At 33.2% G+C, this 17,913-nt stretch overlaps 2 protein-coding genes across 3 annotated transcripts; one reads left to right on the top strand and one right to left on the bottom strand.

Moving 5' to 3' along the window:
• Positions 1-1,327: 1,327 nt before the first annotated feature.
• Positions 1,328-11,288, top strand: LOC128178508 (NADH dehydrogenase [ubiquinone] iron-sulfur protein 4, mitochondrial-like). The gene is made up of 5 exons (XM_052845715.1): positions 1,328-1,468; positions 7,249-7,339; positions 10,176-10,351; positions 10,895-10,968; positions 11,109-11,288. The coding sequence occupies exons 1-5, from the start codon at positions 1,404-1,406 to the stop codon at positions 11,210-11,212; spliced, it is 510 nt and encodes a 169-aa protein (XP_052701675.1). The 5' UTR covers positions 1,328-1,403; the 3' UTR covers positions 11,213-11,288.
• Positions 11,289-13,143: 1,855 nt separating this feature from the next.
• On the bottom strand, positions 13,144-16,876 carry LOC128178213 (coadhesin-like). Of its 2 annotated transcripts, XM_052845264.1 has the most exons (5): positions 16,796-16,876; positions 16,626-16,702; positions 15,820-16,016; positions 14,203-14,356; positions 13,144-13,298 (listed from the first exon to the last, which is right to left on the bottom strand). In XM_052845264.1, the coding sequence occupies exons 2-5, from the start codon at positions 16,687-16,689 to the stop codon at positions 13,213-13,215; spliced, it is 501 nt and encodes a 166-aa protein (XP_052701224.1). In that variant the 5' UTR covers positions 16,690-16,702; positions 16,796-16,876; the 3' UTR covers positions 13,144-13,212. The 2 variants fall into 2 exon arrangements, with proteins under 2 accessions (XP_052701224.1, XP_052701223.1); XM_052845263.1 differs by lacking the exon at positions 16,796-16,876 and having other exon boundaries at positions 16,626-16,734.
• Positions 16,877-17,913: the final 1,037 nt, after the last annotated feature.

The raw sequence follows: 17,913 nt of genomic DNA, 5'->3' as shown, positions 1-17,913 counted from the left end.
ACATATCAGTGTGCATGTTCAATTCTGCAAAAAGTCGTTTATATATGTGCAAAGAAATTTAATTATATGTTCGATCTTTTTAATCGTTTGTTCGATTTTAACGAACTAAAAATGGTAATGGAGAAATGCATGCTTATAATATATAACATAAAATGAAATTTCAGTTATAATTGCATCTTGTTTCGAGCAGGGACGTACATGTATATTATTATTATAGAGTTAAGTGCATATTATATAGACCAGTTCAAAATGTATAATTAATGATTGCACGTTAAATTTTAATTTACAAAGAGTTACTGCATCTCTCTTATATTAATGTACGATTCAAATTTTAATTCTGTTTCATAAAGTCAAGTTTATACATGCAGATGATTTGGTCGAGTTCTGTAGTAATGCTATACATGTTGTTTTCTTTGAATGGATCAACCAATGTAGTTTTAATATTGTACTGCACATTTTAATTAAGGACACACATTTAATCCAAAGAAGACAATAATTGTAAACTTTTCTTATTTACCATTTGATCAAACATTTTCAAATGTCATGTGAAACTCAGTACGATAATTGAATTCTGAATGAATGAAATATGACATGTACACCTGAACATATATATTATATATATGAAAATTAAAGCTGTAACATACATGCAGCATGTCGTCCGAAAGATTTGAGGTATATTAAGGACATTCGCGAGGATCCTCAGTTTAAAGATATTTTTAATTCGACATAATATTTCTTCTTTTGCATCTGTTATGCCCAAAAGTGTATTACCAGGCCGGGTCGAGTAATTTTTTGGAGTTGTAATATTTTGAATTTTTCTTTCAAAAGCATGCAAAATGCAATTGAAAGCTTCATGATTAATAATGTCATAGTATATATTTTCAGTTGAAACCATATATAAAAATGGGAAAAAAAATAAATAATATAAACATGTAAATGAAAATTTTGAAATTACAGTAGAGAAAATTTTCAGTCCCATTGCGGAGATAGGAACTGAAAAGTTGAATATAATGGATGCTATAGTCTGTCCCGGGTTTTCGCTCAGTCCATGATATTTTGACAATATTGTTACATGTAGCTGGTTAGTAAAAAATCAGATAATTTTTGGGTTTTTTAAAATTCAAATGAAGATATTTCTAAGGTTTAAAAAAAAACCCATACAAAATTAGTTGAATCCTTCTGTTGTTATGTTGCAGTCAAGCGTATCAGGAAGTGACCTTAAATCATACTGAAATTCAAATGATTAATTCATGGTAATCAAATAACCAATCAAAATGATATTGGACTACATCTTAGAACTAAAGGACTGTAAACTTAGAATCTAAAAATTGTACGACTTGTCCAGAAAAAACCCCCTAAATGAGTTATCTTTCGTGTTGGACTCTCTTGTTTAACCATCAACAATGTCGTTGGTCACCAAAACTGGCCTTCGATGTTTTACACGACTGATTCCACAGATTGAATCGAGGTAATTCACATCACAAAATATGTGTGTTCAAACTAAAAAAATTTACTCTGTTTTAAAAGGTTGTTTACAGTGATTAAAGAGTTTTGTTCGAATTTCCTCTGGTGTTTTGGGGTCTTGCATATGATTTCCAAGATTTCTATGACTTTAACCCTGCTTTTATATTATTACATAAATCATACTGTGTGTGTGTGTGTGTGTGTGTGTGTGTGTGTGTGTGTGTGTGTGTGTGTGTGTGTGTGTGTATATATATATATATATATATATATATATATATATATATATATATATATATATATATATATATATATATATATTTTAAGACATTAACCATGTGTTTTATACATATTTTGAAGAAAGAGGAAGAAGAGAGTCAGAGTGGATATCCATATTAAAAAGAGGAAAATTATTTCCTATAAACATGAATCAAAAAGTTGTTTTTTGACATTCTCAAATTATGTTGGATGAAAAACATATGCTGCCAAAAAATACCCCCTTAAACATAAGAATTCCTGCTGGAAATGTGCATAGAAACAAGACGAATGTCAGACATGTCGGCCCAACGACACCTCGGCTCAACGACACTTTGGCCCCAGGACACCTCAGCCCAGACGGGTTGGCCCAAAATTTGAGACACCTCGGCTCACTTAAAAGACATCTCGGTTCAAGCAAAATTCAAACAAAAATATTTGATTTAAATGTTTTTATTTTATTAACATATATATTTTATCAAAATATTACATATCAAAGACGTGTAAAAGAAATTGAATTAATAAAAAAATGAGACCATTAAGTTCTAATTGTTAACATGCTAATAGTTAAACAAACAAGAGTATGCAGCACTTTCCTTTGGAGTCGCAAACGCATGACATGAGGACAATGAAGATTTAATTACGAGCAGTTAATAATAAGACGATAATTACCGAAGTCTGTTTGAATGAATGTTTTATTTCGCTCAAACCATATCAATGGTACATGAGGTACAAAAAACAAAAATATTTACAAATGTACAAATACAGAGTCAATTTAGGAAGAGTACAGAGTAAAATAAATCAAGTTAATATTTTTATAATAAATATGGACAGTTTTTTTAATGAATCAATGTCACTGGTATTCATAAGGTTCCCAAATTTTTAAGCGTTAACATTCGTTGAATATTTTTCTTCAATTAATTTGTTGCGGAATAAAGAAAATATCTGGCATTCCATAACATAGTGATATTCGTCACCCAAAGTGTTTTTATTACATAATGAACAAATTCTATGACATCTTTCTATGTTATTCCATCTCCCAGTTTCAATAGGTAATTTATGATTACAGGTTCTAAATTTTGTAAATATGAATCTTAGATCATATGGAAGTTTCGTAAGATAAATTTCCTGTCCAAAGCTTTTTTTAAAGATTCTGTAATTAAATGTAATTTTTTATATTTATTTTTAGTAGAACCTAAAGTTTCATTGGGCCGAGGTGTCTTTTACATGGGCTGACGTGTCAATAAATTTGGGCCGACCCGTCTGGGCCCAGGTGTCAAACACCCCTTGGCCGAGGTGTCGATGGGCCGAGATGTCCGTCTACCAACAAGACATATTATGCCCACCTGTCTTTTTTGTCAAATTTAAACAATTGACATCAAAGAAACTGGGCGCGCAAGATTGTAAGTTTGCAGGAATCATTGACATGAATCATTTGGAATTTTAATGTATATAACCTCGATATGCTGTATGTACAGGTTTAAACAAAAATTGATTGCTCAAACAGTCAAACTATATTATGTTTAGAGTTGAAGTACATGTCTATTTCGGCTATTAAAAAAAACCTCACAAACTCTGTAAAAAGGACAATGAGGGGTAAACGGATAAAAAATTATACTGAAAATATTAATGCATATATATTTTAATTCAGGTATATTGTATATCTTAATAAACTAGTAATAAGGACAAGAAAATAGTGTTCGTACGGCAGAAGTCAATGACGACAAATTAAAATATTCCGGTATTTTATTTTCTAACATAATGTAATACCAACATATATTTAAAAACAAAAAAGTTTTTAAAAAAAAGGAGAATCACCAGGAGGATTTGAACCTAAAACATTTCATGTCACTAATCCAGTACGAAACCAGTGAGCCATGCGAAACTTTACAATATGCGGTATAAAGTAGTGTTTGAAACAACATTGTCATATCTCTGGACTTTGTTTTTTATTCTCCCAAAAATAATTTGAAAAAGTACATAATTAATAAAAAGAGCGATATTTTTATATTGAAATGTGTCATCTTTACACATTTCAAATTTGTGGAGATAAGACCCAGAGACAACAAAATCATTTAAAAACAGCTGTAATTAAGTTGGATTTTGCATCAATTCCGACGTTTTGCTATATATACATCTAGACCCATACTATGATAAAACCTTTTGCATTTCATAATTTTTTCTACCAATTCTACATCCAACAGAAACCAAATAATGGTTATATTTGAAAAATGTGCATAATTAATTGATGAAATTTTCACTCTCCGTGTGCGCTCACATTCCTGCCAAGTCTACATCTTAAGTGCCCACTTTTTTTAGCATAAACAGGTCTGGTACAATCACTAAAGAACTATATATGTTATAAGTCAAATTTGGCCCCCATAATTCGCTAATTTTATAATGTTTCAGGTACATTAATTTGTTGTGCTATTTTATAAAAGAGTTGACATAAAATATGTTTTTCACCTATTTATTTGATTTACATGCACTCACTGGCAGTATATGACGTCAGAAGTGATGCCATTTTTATAATTCAATCAAAATCAGTCAAAATTTGACATTTTCTTATCTTTTTTCGATTCGGAAATATAGAGCGACTCTTTGAACAAGAACGAACTTTTTGTCTCTTATAAGTCCTGGAGATCGAGATACGTCTTTGGTGAAAATATTTTGTTTGTTCAAGCAGTCGCTCAATGTTTCCTTAAAGAAAAACTGCCTCAAAACAAGCAGTTTTATGCTAAAAATGCGAAAATGGCGGGAAAAGGTAAACTTTATGATGTCATATTTTTTAATTGTGGGCATTAAAATCAAAATGAAAATTATGAAAAAACTTAAATGTATATTTGTTAAAAAAACCCAAAGAATTACAGTAAAATGACAATGTTCATTTAAGGGGGCCATTTTAGGCTCAAACCATATATAGTCCTTTAGCTGCATATCTTGAATTACCTGCATAGCTTACTTTCCTACCAGAAGTAGGTTTATTTAGCCACTCAATCATACTTCTTTTCTTAAGGGTGTTATTTACTCAGGGTTTGAGTTCTCAAATTCCGATTGTTAAAAAGTTCAATGTAATGAGTGAAATTTGTTCTAAACACAAAAAGTGTTTATGAAATGAATTATTATTAACAAAAATTTTCAATAGTTTTACTTTATTATAGAATTATGCTCAAACAAAAATTGACTTTTAGCCAAACAGGAAATTCGGACTAAATTTTGCAGATTTTGTTTTCTGCTAAAAGTTTTTTGGCAGTAGTCTAATATTAAAAGTTAGGATTTTATATTTAAGTCTACGTAATTTTGCATATTTTCCCTTGGTTTTACCTAACTTAGTCATTAAAATAATCTTATGGCACAAATAATAAAAATATTGAAAATTACTTAAAAACGATAAAAGACATCGTATCTCAAAATTTTGATCATTGACCTCATATAAATTTTATGCCAACAGAATAAGGTCAATATAAGTAGTTCAATATCATAAATGTTTTTGTATTATCATCATTCATTTTTTTATAAAATTGAATCAAAAATGGGTAGAGATTTGAAAATTCATAGAGGAAATTCGAACTGAATTATTTTTTAAAATTGATGCTGAAATCTTAATGTTGTGTACTTATTTAGTGCCACTACCATTCATAAACTATATCTTATTTTTTAAAGTGTTTAATTATTTGTAATATTTTTATAGTTAAGAAAATCTCAATCGTAGTGTAAAATTTTACGGGATTTTTCTTGATTTTTCTATAAATATTCAATGGCCATTAACACAAAAAGTAGGTCATTGACCTACTTTTCTGAAAGTGAAAAATAACAATACAAGCAAAGGTCTATAACACACAATAGATGGTTTTTCATTATCATCAGTGGATTTTTTTTTCATTCTGAGTAAACGTCATCCTTAAATGAGCTTTTGTACAAATATTTGGCCTTAAGTGCAGCAAAAATTTTCAAGTTGGTGTAAGCTTCCAAATCTGTTAAAAGTTGGAGCTGATCAGAAAACAGTCCATGAAAAGCACACTGGAAAATGTTGCTCCTTCAATGCCAAGTTAGAGCTGACTTGAAAACAATTCATGGAAAAATCGCTCTGAGAAAGGTTCCTCCTTCAGAGGAATTGCAATTAAAGTTCTGAAAAGTTTCTAATGAAATAACAAAGAAAACCAGTTTTGGTTTACATGATTAGTACCGTAATTATAATTCAGCACTATTGAAGTAGTAGTACAAAATCATGCCTCATAATCTAGCACCTAAGGTGTCATACAGCTACTCAAACAATGGAAATGCATGTTTTGCTTAAACCTGCTCCAAAGCAGCAATGTATTAATTCTCCTTGCTCTGGGTTGCTTTTTTAAACTACATAGTTCAAATATAAGTTGTCACTTCCTTGCAACTTCTTGTCTGATATAAAAATGCAAAATTGCATAAAAGTAGCTAAATAAACCTACTTCAGGTAGGTAAACAAAGCTATATAAGTTGTTTGAGCTGCGTAGCTAAATAAGAGGGAGTTAGGGCCCCGCTCTGCAGGCACCCTTTAGTGATCAGTCATATATTCACCCAAAGAGTGCCTTAAAGGGTGTGCAGTGACCTAAAACTGCCCTTGAACTATGTTTCTAGGTCTAAGGTTAAGGTCATGGCAGAATTATATGAAAAATCCTTGTCCGGAGCATATCTCCTCTCCCCTTGGTCCAATCTAGCTCATACTTCACTCACACTGTGTCAATGGGCATAGGGTGTGCAGTGACCTTGAATAAAGTTTGTAGGTCAAGGTCATATCGGACCGAGCACAAATCCTTTTTTCAGATTCAGAGCATATATACTTTCTCAGAGCGTAAACAGACAATAAACAAAGCTTATAAATAAAAGGTGTGTAGTGACCTTGAACCAATTTATAAGGTCAAAAGTGAAGATCATAGCAGAATTATATGAAAAATCCTTGTCCTAAGCATATCTTCTCTTCCTTTTCTCCAATCTGGCTCATACTTCACTCACATAGTGCTTTTGATTAAAGGGTATGCATTGACTTTATATGATGTTTGTAGATAAAATGTCAAAGTCATATCAGATCAAACAAAAATCCTTTTATAAGAGCATATATACACTCTCCACTTAGTCCTTTTTGGCTAATACCGTACTTAATCAGAGCTATTGGTTAATGACGTCCAGTTACCTTGAACCAAGTCAATGTGAAGGTCATAGCAAATCTCTTTATAATCAGTTTTAGATCATAGATTATTTCCCATTTGGTTAATCTGTTCAGATTGAACAAAAATACCTGTATGTAAGGGGTAATGAGATTGAATAAGACGTTCTATGCCAGGTGGAAAATTTCGTAGTTATAGGTCAAGGTCAAAGCAAAATTCTGAAATTCTTTTCATCATATTGTCCACTATGTAAGCGGGGCCCTTTGAGATGGTCACTATCTCAATATTGTCTAGTTATTGAATATTGAATCTGACCTGACATATTTGCTTTGCATTGTATCACTGTGTTGATTTGATTGTATTAGATTTTATTTCTGTTTGACGTCTACAGGGGCTATTCAACCAAAGACGACCTCCGCTCTGTTGTAGGACCCAACGTAAAACCTATTGATGATAAAAGAGAGATAATGGTGCCGGAACAGGTAAAAAGCCCCATCACTCATTCAAAAGAAATGGAGGTTTATTGGTCTACGTATGGTGAAAAAAAAAAACTTAAAGTTTTGTTGATATTGTTACAGAAGCTGACGTAGCATGTAGTGTCCTTAACTGAGGATGTTATTTTTCTATGTTTAGCTTGTAGTATACTGTTAATATATGTTTATCTCTGATGTTATGTAGGGATAATTACTATTGACATATGATTTGTCTTTTTCAAAGTAATGTGCCTTATTTAATGAATGTTTTTAAAGAAAGAAATGCTTATGTTTTTTTATCAAGCTACATCATTTATAAACTGTCTGCAAATTATACAATCTAATTTAAATGCTTTTTAGCTCCCCGAAACAAAGTCAGGGGGAGCTTATGCTATACCCCTGGCGTCGGCGTCAGGACCTGGTTAAAGTTTTTGTTGCAGGTTTTGTATCTAAGCTATTACTTGTCCTAACTTCACCAAACTTGCATAGATGATGCATCTGGACCTACTTATGGACTTGAAAGACTTAAATACTGAATCTGAATCCTGAATTTCAGATGGTGGAGGAGGTTAAGGTTTTTGGAGCAGGTTAAAGTTTTTGGTGCAGGTGCCCTTTGATAGCAATATTTAAATTACTACTGGTCCTAACGTCACCAAACTTGCATGGATGGTGCGTCTTATGATAATGATGCACCAGACAGGCTTGAATGCTGAATCTGAGCAATTGGTTTCGGATGCTGGAGGAGGTCAAGGTGTTAAGAGCTGGTTAAAGTTTTTGAAACAGGTGCCCTCTGATGATGAATTCTTAGTTATTACTGGTCCTAACTTCACCAAACTTGCATGGATGGTGTGTCTTTGTGATACTGAAGCACCTGGCAGGCTTGCCCTCAACCACAGTCAATATTTGTATAATATCATATGAAATTGTATTATATGATGTTGTATTATATAATATTTAACTATATCACATGATATTGTATCACATGATATGATACAATGTTGTATCAAATTATATTATATCATATTATGTATCAAATATGATACAGTATCATACAATATAATATCAATATATATTGTGCAATATGAAATCATGATATACAATATTGTGATGTATTATGTGATATGATATTGTATCATAAAATACCATGTATTATGATATTGTATTATGTGATCAAAGAAAATAATGTAAAACACAATACAATGTCATACATGTGTCATGTGTTACAATATCATATTTACATTCACTTTCTTTCCCCCTATTAAATTGCATTGATTGATTTGAGTGATATTTGCGCATAGCACAGAAGACCCAATCACCAAATCTGGCACGTGTCTTCCTTTATTATTTCCTGGAAAACTTGACCGACTCTCTTCGCAACTTCAAACCAGATTACGACCTGATATTATACATACACTGATTGATATTTCATTGGTGTAAATATATTTTAACAGTTAAATGAATTCAATTGATTAATGTCTTAGTATGCCAAATGTAAATTCATAAAAATACATACTTAAAAGTAGAATTGTGTAACTATAATTTAGAACGCTGTGGACTATTTTTGTCAGCATATTTCGGCTGTTCCAATGGCTCTTCCATTAAATGCGCATTACGCGTTGAAAAAGACAGAGACTTTAAAAAGTAAATCATATTTGCGGGAAGGGGAATAAATATTAAAAGACATAAATATAAGCATTGAATCATTATTTTTTGAAAGATGTGGTCTCATTACTGCAACGGTGTGTGCAAACAAATTTTCATATCGCGCTAGCGCGCATTATTCAATTTGTATGCACACACCGTTGCAGTTATGAGACCACATCTTTCAAAAAATAATGATTCAATGCTTAAATATCTCATCATTGTTTATTATGGTATTTTATTGTATTATATGATATGTATTGTAAGTATGATAGGATGTAATATTGTAATTTATATTATTGTATTGATAAACATTGTTTCTTATAATATCGTATGAAATGAACATATGATTATCATACAATTTTTTAACAGATGATATATGATATTGTGTCAAAACAGTATCCAAGATCATAAAGTATGATTTTCATATAATATGATAAAGGTGGTCTCATACAGGTGATGCTTTATAAAGGTGATGCTTTGTAATCTGTGATTACCTATGTTTTAAAAAGTATTAAGAATTGAAATCTTAACACACTCAGTGTTTAGGCATGCCATACTTTGGGATCTATTTTCGTACCAATTGGACGTCATCTTCCTTGTAATTGTCGACTGCTTATTTTGTATATTCACATCAGAGCAGGGTTATTACGAGTGAGAATTGGCTCACAGATATCTTGTTTGCAATGTTTCAATATTGTAATGCTGACAATGATATTTGTAATGCTCAACCTAAATTAGAAAGTCAGTTGTTTAGTAATATGCAAGGTAAAGAGCTCATGTTTCTTTGTTATACAGTATATTTATATGGTTGTGCCATGTATTTGTTTACAAAAATACTGGTAAACGTTCTCTTTCAGGCCATTGATATTCTAGTGTTTTCATATCCAATTTCATATAGAAACTGGTATTTTGTATCAAGCACTCAATTTTAAATGAAAGCACGGCTTGAGCAAAGAATTGTTAGCTCTGTATCTCACGTATAACTTGACAAATGACTCATAAATTTTGGTTGACTAATGCAAATACTTTATTGAAGCATTGTTAACATCAAAATAAGAAACATAAAATTTGAAGTGTTATATACTGATCAAGAGTTATTTTTCTTTCTTTAGGAGGAAAGTGTAAGTTTCAGATGATGGGTTATATGTCTTTGTTAACATTATAGTGTTATTTTCTGATATTGTGTTATTTCGTTATTTAGACCGATATCTCCTGCCTGACTGGGGTACCTGAGGAACACATCAAGACGCGTCGAGTCAAGATATACGTGCCCGCTAAGAACGCAATGCAGTCGGGAGTGTTCGGAACAAGGCGATGGAAGATTGATTTTGATACTCGGGAAAGATGGGAAAATCCCTTGATGGGATGGGCCTCAAGGTAAGAGACCATGGTTGTGAACATGAGTATCAAAGAGAGATCTTGCTGGAACTAAGATATTTTTTTTTTATAATTCATCATTGTAAAAGGGACTGCTGACGATAGTTTTCATCACATAAGATTATGTTTTATAGTCTACAATACTGTGGCATCATTGAAATTTTTTGTCAATTTTCAACTTTTGATAGGTTCGTAGGAGTGTGAATTCAAGGATTAATATATCATTTATGAATTAACGCTGTGTTTCTATTCCATTGAAATGGAAATTCAAAGGGTGGGGGGCATGTAATCTAAGAACTAATTTATCAGAAATTCTAATGTTTCTACAGTTTAATAAAAAAGCTCAGTGAAATAGCTGGTTTGTTTCAGAAGAACCTGTATACAGGCCATTTTATTTAATGATACGTTACAATTTATTTATGTACATTTTTTATTATTTTCGTTCCAAGTTTAATAGGGATCTCCACCCTAAAACACTGATAAAATGTTTTACCTATTATGATAACCAAATAAAAATTAAATATATTCCTTTTCTGTGACTAGCGCTGACCCACTTTCAAATATGGCGGTTGAGTTCAAATCCCCGGAAGATGCCATGGAATTCTGCGAAAAGAATGGTATGTCAATATTGTCTACACCAATGCCTGAGCTTATATCCTGTCAGAATCGTGTTTAATAATCAATTGACATATGCATCTACATTTGTCATTATGACAGGGTGACTTGTACTTTTAAAGTTTGTTTGATTTTTCCTCAGGCTGGGAGTATTACTTGGAGGAGAAGAAAGAGCCCAAATTTAAACCGAAATCTTACGGTGCCAACTTTAGCTGGAACAAGAAAACTAGAGTGTCTACCAAGTAGTGTAACAGAGACTCAAAGTGTTTCCATTTATATTAAACTGTAAATATTGGATATTAAATTTTCAAAGATACTTACAGTGGTATTTGTTTTGATTTTACAATGTTTATATTGATGCTTTTGTTAAATGTGTATCAAATTCAAAATCAAAGTAATGAAAATACTAGGAATGGTAGATTTCATTGCCAAGGGGTTTGAAAATATTTTTAAATTGACAGGCAATAAAAAAAATTATCTACTGAATATCGATACTAGTAGCAGGAAAAGTGATGGAACCTTGTGTTTGTAGTTCCTGACATCTAGATCTCTGTCAGCCTTTAAAAATGATATTCTGATAACTTAAAAATTTCAATACAATATGTAAACATTTTATGCCTGTGTTAAATAAAGACTTTGATACTGTGAATCATTAGAATTTGTGGTGGCTCAATTTTTCATGATATTCGTGGTTAGCACTCACCCACGAATTTACACCCTCATTGAAAGGAAATTTAGAAAGAGTTGTCTTTGTTAATGAAACTGAACACGATGCATCCACGGAATTACATCCCCTTGAATAAGCATAAAACCCACAAGCCACAAAATTTGCCCCCCCCCCCCCCCCCCCCCCCCGCGGATTTAGATGGTCCCACAGTATTAGCAGTTCACAGAGGCTTGCAATTACAACTGTTACAGAATAAACATATGGACAGTGAATGTTACAGCAGAAATGTATCAAGAAATGCATAATGTTTTTATAAAACACCATGTAGGCAAGAGTTGTTTTAAATTTGCTCTGTGTCTCATTTTTGAATATGTTCATTGTCTTAAATTTTTCATACCAAAGGGGCTACTGCCGCTGTAAGGCCAGTAACACTGAGATTGTCTTTATACTGGAATTTTTTTTGAATTACTGCATGACATGACCAGATATGGAGAACTGTCATATGTCAAATATGGACCGGCTTTTCCATCTATATATTTAAGTTATAAAATGTTTTTTTGGTAACTCGTTCGGAAATCCGAAAATAATGATACCGACAATGCAGAAACAATACATGTACACCACTAACATGTGCAGCCAAGTCATCTTATATGAGAATTTGAGTCTGACATCATCATGATTATTTCGTGCAGTCCGTAATTTTTCAGATGTTTTGACTGATCGATAACTGGTAAAAACTGGATTGTGTAGAATTCAGTCCTGCCAGTTTCTATAGATATATGAATTACAATTAATATCCGTAAGAAATAAAGGGAATCATTCTTATTGGATGTACTCTTTTCGTATGTATACCGTACTTTTACTCACAGAAAATGGCTACTTTGAGGTTTTTTTATCATACAAGTGTAATGGTGCTGATGTCGCAGAAACTGAACATTTTCGTTTTCGCGGTAATAGTCTTTAAGCGGCTTTTGCCCGAAACCTGGGGTTGCGTTCAAGATCGTAGCGGCTAGGTAGGGCTACGTAGCAGCTACGCTGTTGAAGGATAAGCTAACCTAGCCACTACGTAGATATCCGTAGCCGAAATATTTTATGCTTAGCGTCATAGTCAAGATGGCCACCTTCGTTACCACTTGTAACGAACATGGATTTTATTTATTTAGTGATTTTTTTTTGTTCATACTTTAAGTTACTATGAATTTTAACATATACATTTCCACTTGAAATTTACAAATTATGTCAATGTTATTAGTCTTTAGTTGAATATTTCCACTTCAAATCAGACAACTAGCGGCTACCCTAGCAGTCCGTTCAATGTACCTACATGTAGATATCTACGACCTAGCGGCTACGCTAGCTGCTACGATCTTGAACGCAGCCATGGGACCATCTGTGACATGTCAGTAACAATATCATAAATTATTGGTTTTTGGCGACATGCTTAAAGGTATTCATTTATAATTTTAATTTTAAAAGTTTCGTTTAAATGATAATATCTAGAGAAATAAGAAACTATTGAACAATTTATTTACAATAACGACGAAGGACAAAACTAAAACAACACTGTGGGAGGTATCGGTCAGTCTTTGAGGACCAGCACCTTCATCGTCAGTATTCCACAGGCCGCGAGGACCACGGTCGCTAACGCTGAAACCAGTGGGGTGTCTGAAAAAAGCAGAAATTAAATATATGTATACATATATGACAACACTGTCTGAAGCATAAAATACTTATTGAAAAAAGCAACAAAACTGTCAACCCATTAAAGTATTTAAAATTTCAAGCATAAGCGAAAAAAAGAAAGAAAAATATTCACATAAAAAACAAAACAAACCAACAAACCAAATAAAACAAAACAATAACAACAAGAAAACCACGAAAAATCAACTAGGCTGTTTGAAACCCCTCACCCCTCTCCATCCCAACAAAACAGCCAATCCATTAACGTTTATAAAAAGCACCAGCCAAAAAAACAACAAACAAACAAACAAACAAACAAACAAACAAACGAACAAAAAACAAGAACATTAGAATGTTTGGAAAAGCAAGAAAATTGTCAATCCACTGGAGTGCCTGGGACGGCGACAAAAGTTTAACAGTTAATTTAGGACAAAATTTATCGTTAAATGATTTGTTTGGGGACATGAAAATAACACTTAACACGTAAATATTCATTTCTAGTTGCAAAAAGAATAAGAGCTTCAAATTTGAACACTGTTTTACAGAAGCAAACGCTTAATTGTGTTTATCCCAGTGTACACTTCCACTAAAGGACCCCCACCCCCCCCCCCCCTCCCCCATCTCAAAATCTTATTTTCAATACTCGACTTTCTTTTATACGAAGGATAACATTTCCAAAAAGAAAGCGATCTTGAAATTATATCTGAACACTTTGAAAAGAAACACAACGAAGTTTTTTTTTTAATTTTGTGAATGGCATGCCTAAACAATGTGACTCAAAAGTCGATGTCAACCCCACGGAGAAACAAATGGGAGCCGATTACAAAGATCCCTATAGCTATCAGATCCAACCTCACACCTAAACTAACAATGGAAAAACACAACCTACCGGCGCCATTATCGCCACAGACCGTAGGACACCCGGCCACTTCCGGACTTTCGTCACTCCCGTCATCGCAGTCGTTCTTGCCATCACACCGGAAACTGAAATCAATGCATGACATCGATCCGACTTTACAGCCAAAGAATGTCCAAGAGCAGTTCTGTAATTGATAAACAAATCAGATAAAAGATCGTGGAAACATTGAATGCTTGATGGATTTAATTTGTTCGATGCAATTTGTCTAGTTATATTTTGGTCACGTCGTTAACATTCCAGAACAGCAACATCAAAAAGCCGACTCTTGAATCATATGGACTTCGGATTGAATTATTATAGCGTTTTTCTTAATTTTTGGGGGGGAGTGGCTTATACTTGTACGCGTCACTCAAGCCCAGGAATCGTGCTGTATTTCAATAGGAAGAAAATTCGGCCGTTGTCGAGAAAGTTAGGACAAAGCGATCAAATAACGAGCCTATTTCACATCTAAACTGATCATTAGGAGACTGTATGCAGTAATTACCTTATACACGTACTAGTATTTACATCTCCGAGTATTATTTTCTCTATTTCTTACGGAAACATAGTTAATTCATAGCTCTATAAAAACAGCCAGACTGAAATCGAGACTGAAATCAGACTGAAACCCCGTTTATCGATTGGTCGAAACCTACAGCGACGTAAGAAAAATCACGGACTGAACGAAATAATCATGATGATGTCAGACTCAAAGTCTCACTGGAGACGATTTGGCTGTTTCTTTTAGCTAACGTACTTATGTACATTAACAGTAATTTAGTGAATTTTACTTACTTTTTTTAATCAATTTATTAAGTAGTTAGAAGAAAGATGTTAATATAAACAATAAAATGTTTTCTTTGATGATTCATGCGGGTAATGAAGGTAGCGATCATTGCAGAAAAAAATTACAAAACCCGCTAGCGCGTGTTATGTATTTTTATGCAATGTCGCTACCTTCATATCACGAATGAATCACCAAAGAAAGCATTTTATTTTTTAAATAATGCTTCCAATTTAAAATTATTAGTAGGCAATATTACCGCAAAATATAAGGGAAAACAATTTCTAACGTACACATATAAACGCAAAAAAACGAAAAAAACCCAACATGATTAGAATATGAAATAAGCCATAAATCAGAAACTGAAAACACTATTGATTTTTAATGAAAAACAAATGTTCTCTGGTGAATTTTCTGTTATACACACTTCATGATCGTATGGCGACAGAGAAAATCTTCCGGAGATTCGTTACCGGAGCAATATTGACACAATCCACATAGGGTTGGCTTTCAAAGTCTCTATCGTCATGAACCGATTGTACGGACCGTCGAGAATTCGAACCAGAGACATCAGGCTCGGTGATTAAGTGGAATCTGTATAAGGAATTGGCTGTCTGCGTTAACCACTGTGTCACGAGGGACGATTGTATGGTTGTTTGAATGAATATGATCAAAGTATGTACATGTTTGTACTTCATAAATGATCGAAAAGGTAGCGATCTCACTAACTACATCTAGGTGGCCCTAAACCGGCACTCGATAAACAAAATCGTATACAATACATGAACCAATTAGCGCTGGGGGAAGCCATGTTGGATACCTACCCTTTCCAGACTCCCGAGAATGGAGGGGTAGCACGTGACATCAAAGCAAGTCTTCGCTTCTAGTGCGTCCCCAGGACAAGTTGTCCCTCCTCCGGACGGTGCCGGGCTGTCACATGACCGGGTCCTCTGATGGGTCCCTACTCCACAGGTCACAGAGCATGCGCCGTAAGCCGTCCACTGACCCCAGTTGCCATTCACTGCAGTAACAAATGTAAGAATAGCATGAAAGAAATTCACTGATTGTCATGAATTTTTTTTTTCTTTGGAATTTTCCATGATTTTCTTTTACAATTTTCAACAGCAAAACAATATAAATAAATAAACAAATATAGTTCAAACTACAGTTTTACACAAAACGTAACGAATTAATACTATTCTATAATCTCTTCCACGCAGACAAGGGGATTATACATACAAAGCTGTAAGTATTACATGAACTGATAATATGTATTTTAATTTAAGTAAATATATGTAACTTTATGTTTGTTAGGTAAACATAACTTTCATTCCATCTTCGGGGGGGGGGGGGGGCAGTCCCCCAACTGGAGGACAAGGGAACAATCTCAATGGACTAATTCTCATGATAAATTATGATAAAAACGTAAACCTAAAAGTTTAAAAGTTATGGACTACAAGTTTATATTAACATTTTATGTTTTAAATACATATGTATAAAAATAGAATTACTAAAATAACTTAGAATGATTCAATAAGCATAGATTGTTTTCTTTTAATACAGCGACCTGAGAATTGACATTTGGAGTGATATTACTGGTGTATTAGTTTCTCCTAATACAGCGCCTTACCTGTTTGAGATGCCGCGGATTGAATAAGGACCAAGATCCCCACATACACTAGGACTCTGATCATGATGAATGCCGGACTGTTGTGGAGGGGACAAAGAAGTGAACACATCAACAGATTATCAAACTTCTGTTTAGAGATGATACGACATAAGTAATATACATATACCTACCAGAAACCCGTTCCCTCTTCGTATGGACAAACTTACATCACGGGTTCGTCCTTACGGGTCTGTATAAAGCATTAAAAACTAGGATAAAGAGGGGCGGAGTTACTCACAACAAATGGTTTAATTTTATTAAGTTTAAATATATATATTTTATTTACGGATTAATGTAAGTGGAATACACGCTTAAGCTTAAAGACCCATAGAGACACATAAGCCAGATACAAATCACATGAAACAATTTGTAGATATTTGCAAAATTTTAGAGAGAGAGAGAGAGAGAGAGAGAGAGAGAGAGAGAGAGAGAGAGAGAGAGAGAGAGAGAGAGAGAGAGAGAGAGAGAGAGAGAGAGAGAGAGAATACTGACTTAAGGTCTCTATCATCACCCTCAAAGTATTTTTTCATCATAAAAATGATAATGAAAATGTTTTTTATCCTTCAAACTTTTTTATAAATGAAATAAAATTAAAAAAAGAATGTTTTTGATGGTGTGCATGCATTTTACGAAGTAATTGCAATTTTGTCCACGGTGGATATAATGGAATAATTTACGAATACAAGTTAAAAAAAACTATATACGGTTGTACCGATGCATAGGTGGCTCGAACCATTTACCTCAGTAGGTCTCCGTGGAGCCACTAAGCCAATCATTGAATGGCTTTGCGTAATACTAACACTTTAAGACTAATTAAATGTGTCTACATAAAAGGCAGATTTATGGTACGAATAAGAAATTCCGGATAAATTAGAGTTATCGAACATTGCTTAGGATCGGAGATCGTTGAAGAAAAAACTTTACTCTGATGCTGACAAATTATACAGAATTTTGCTGTTTTATATTTAAACACCTGTTAAAAATTGATATACGTGAAAGTCTTTATAAAGATTTGCAAAAATCCACCCAGTAGTAGAATATGATCAATCGAACACACTCGTCAAAATAATCGTCATCTCTACAGAATCAATCTTGTTCATCTGATACATGATATCAAACCTGGCATGTAATGTTCATACATATAACCATTATGCTTTTTGTCTTCTCAAAATCATACCCAACACCGCCTGTAACTTTGGACTTTGGACTCAGTTTTTATTGATTAACAATACGACAATTTACATGACAT

The sequence above is a fragment of the Crassostrea angulata genome, chromosome 3 (assembly GCF_025612915.1).
Source record: "Crassostrea angulata isolate pt1a10 chromosome 3, ASM2561291v2, whole genome shotgun sequence".
Lineage (NCBI taxonomy): Eukaryota > Metazoa > Mollusca > Bivalvia > Ostreida > Ostreidae > Magallana > Magallana angulata.
The sequence above is the reverse complement of the archived record's forward strand: the minus strand, read 5'-3'. Positions and strand labels throughout refer to the sequence as shown.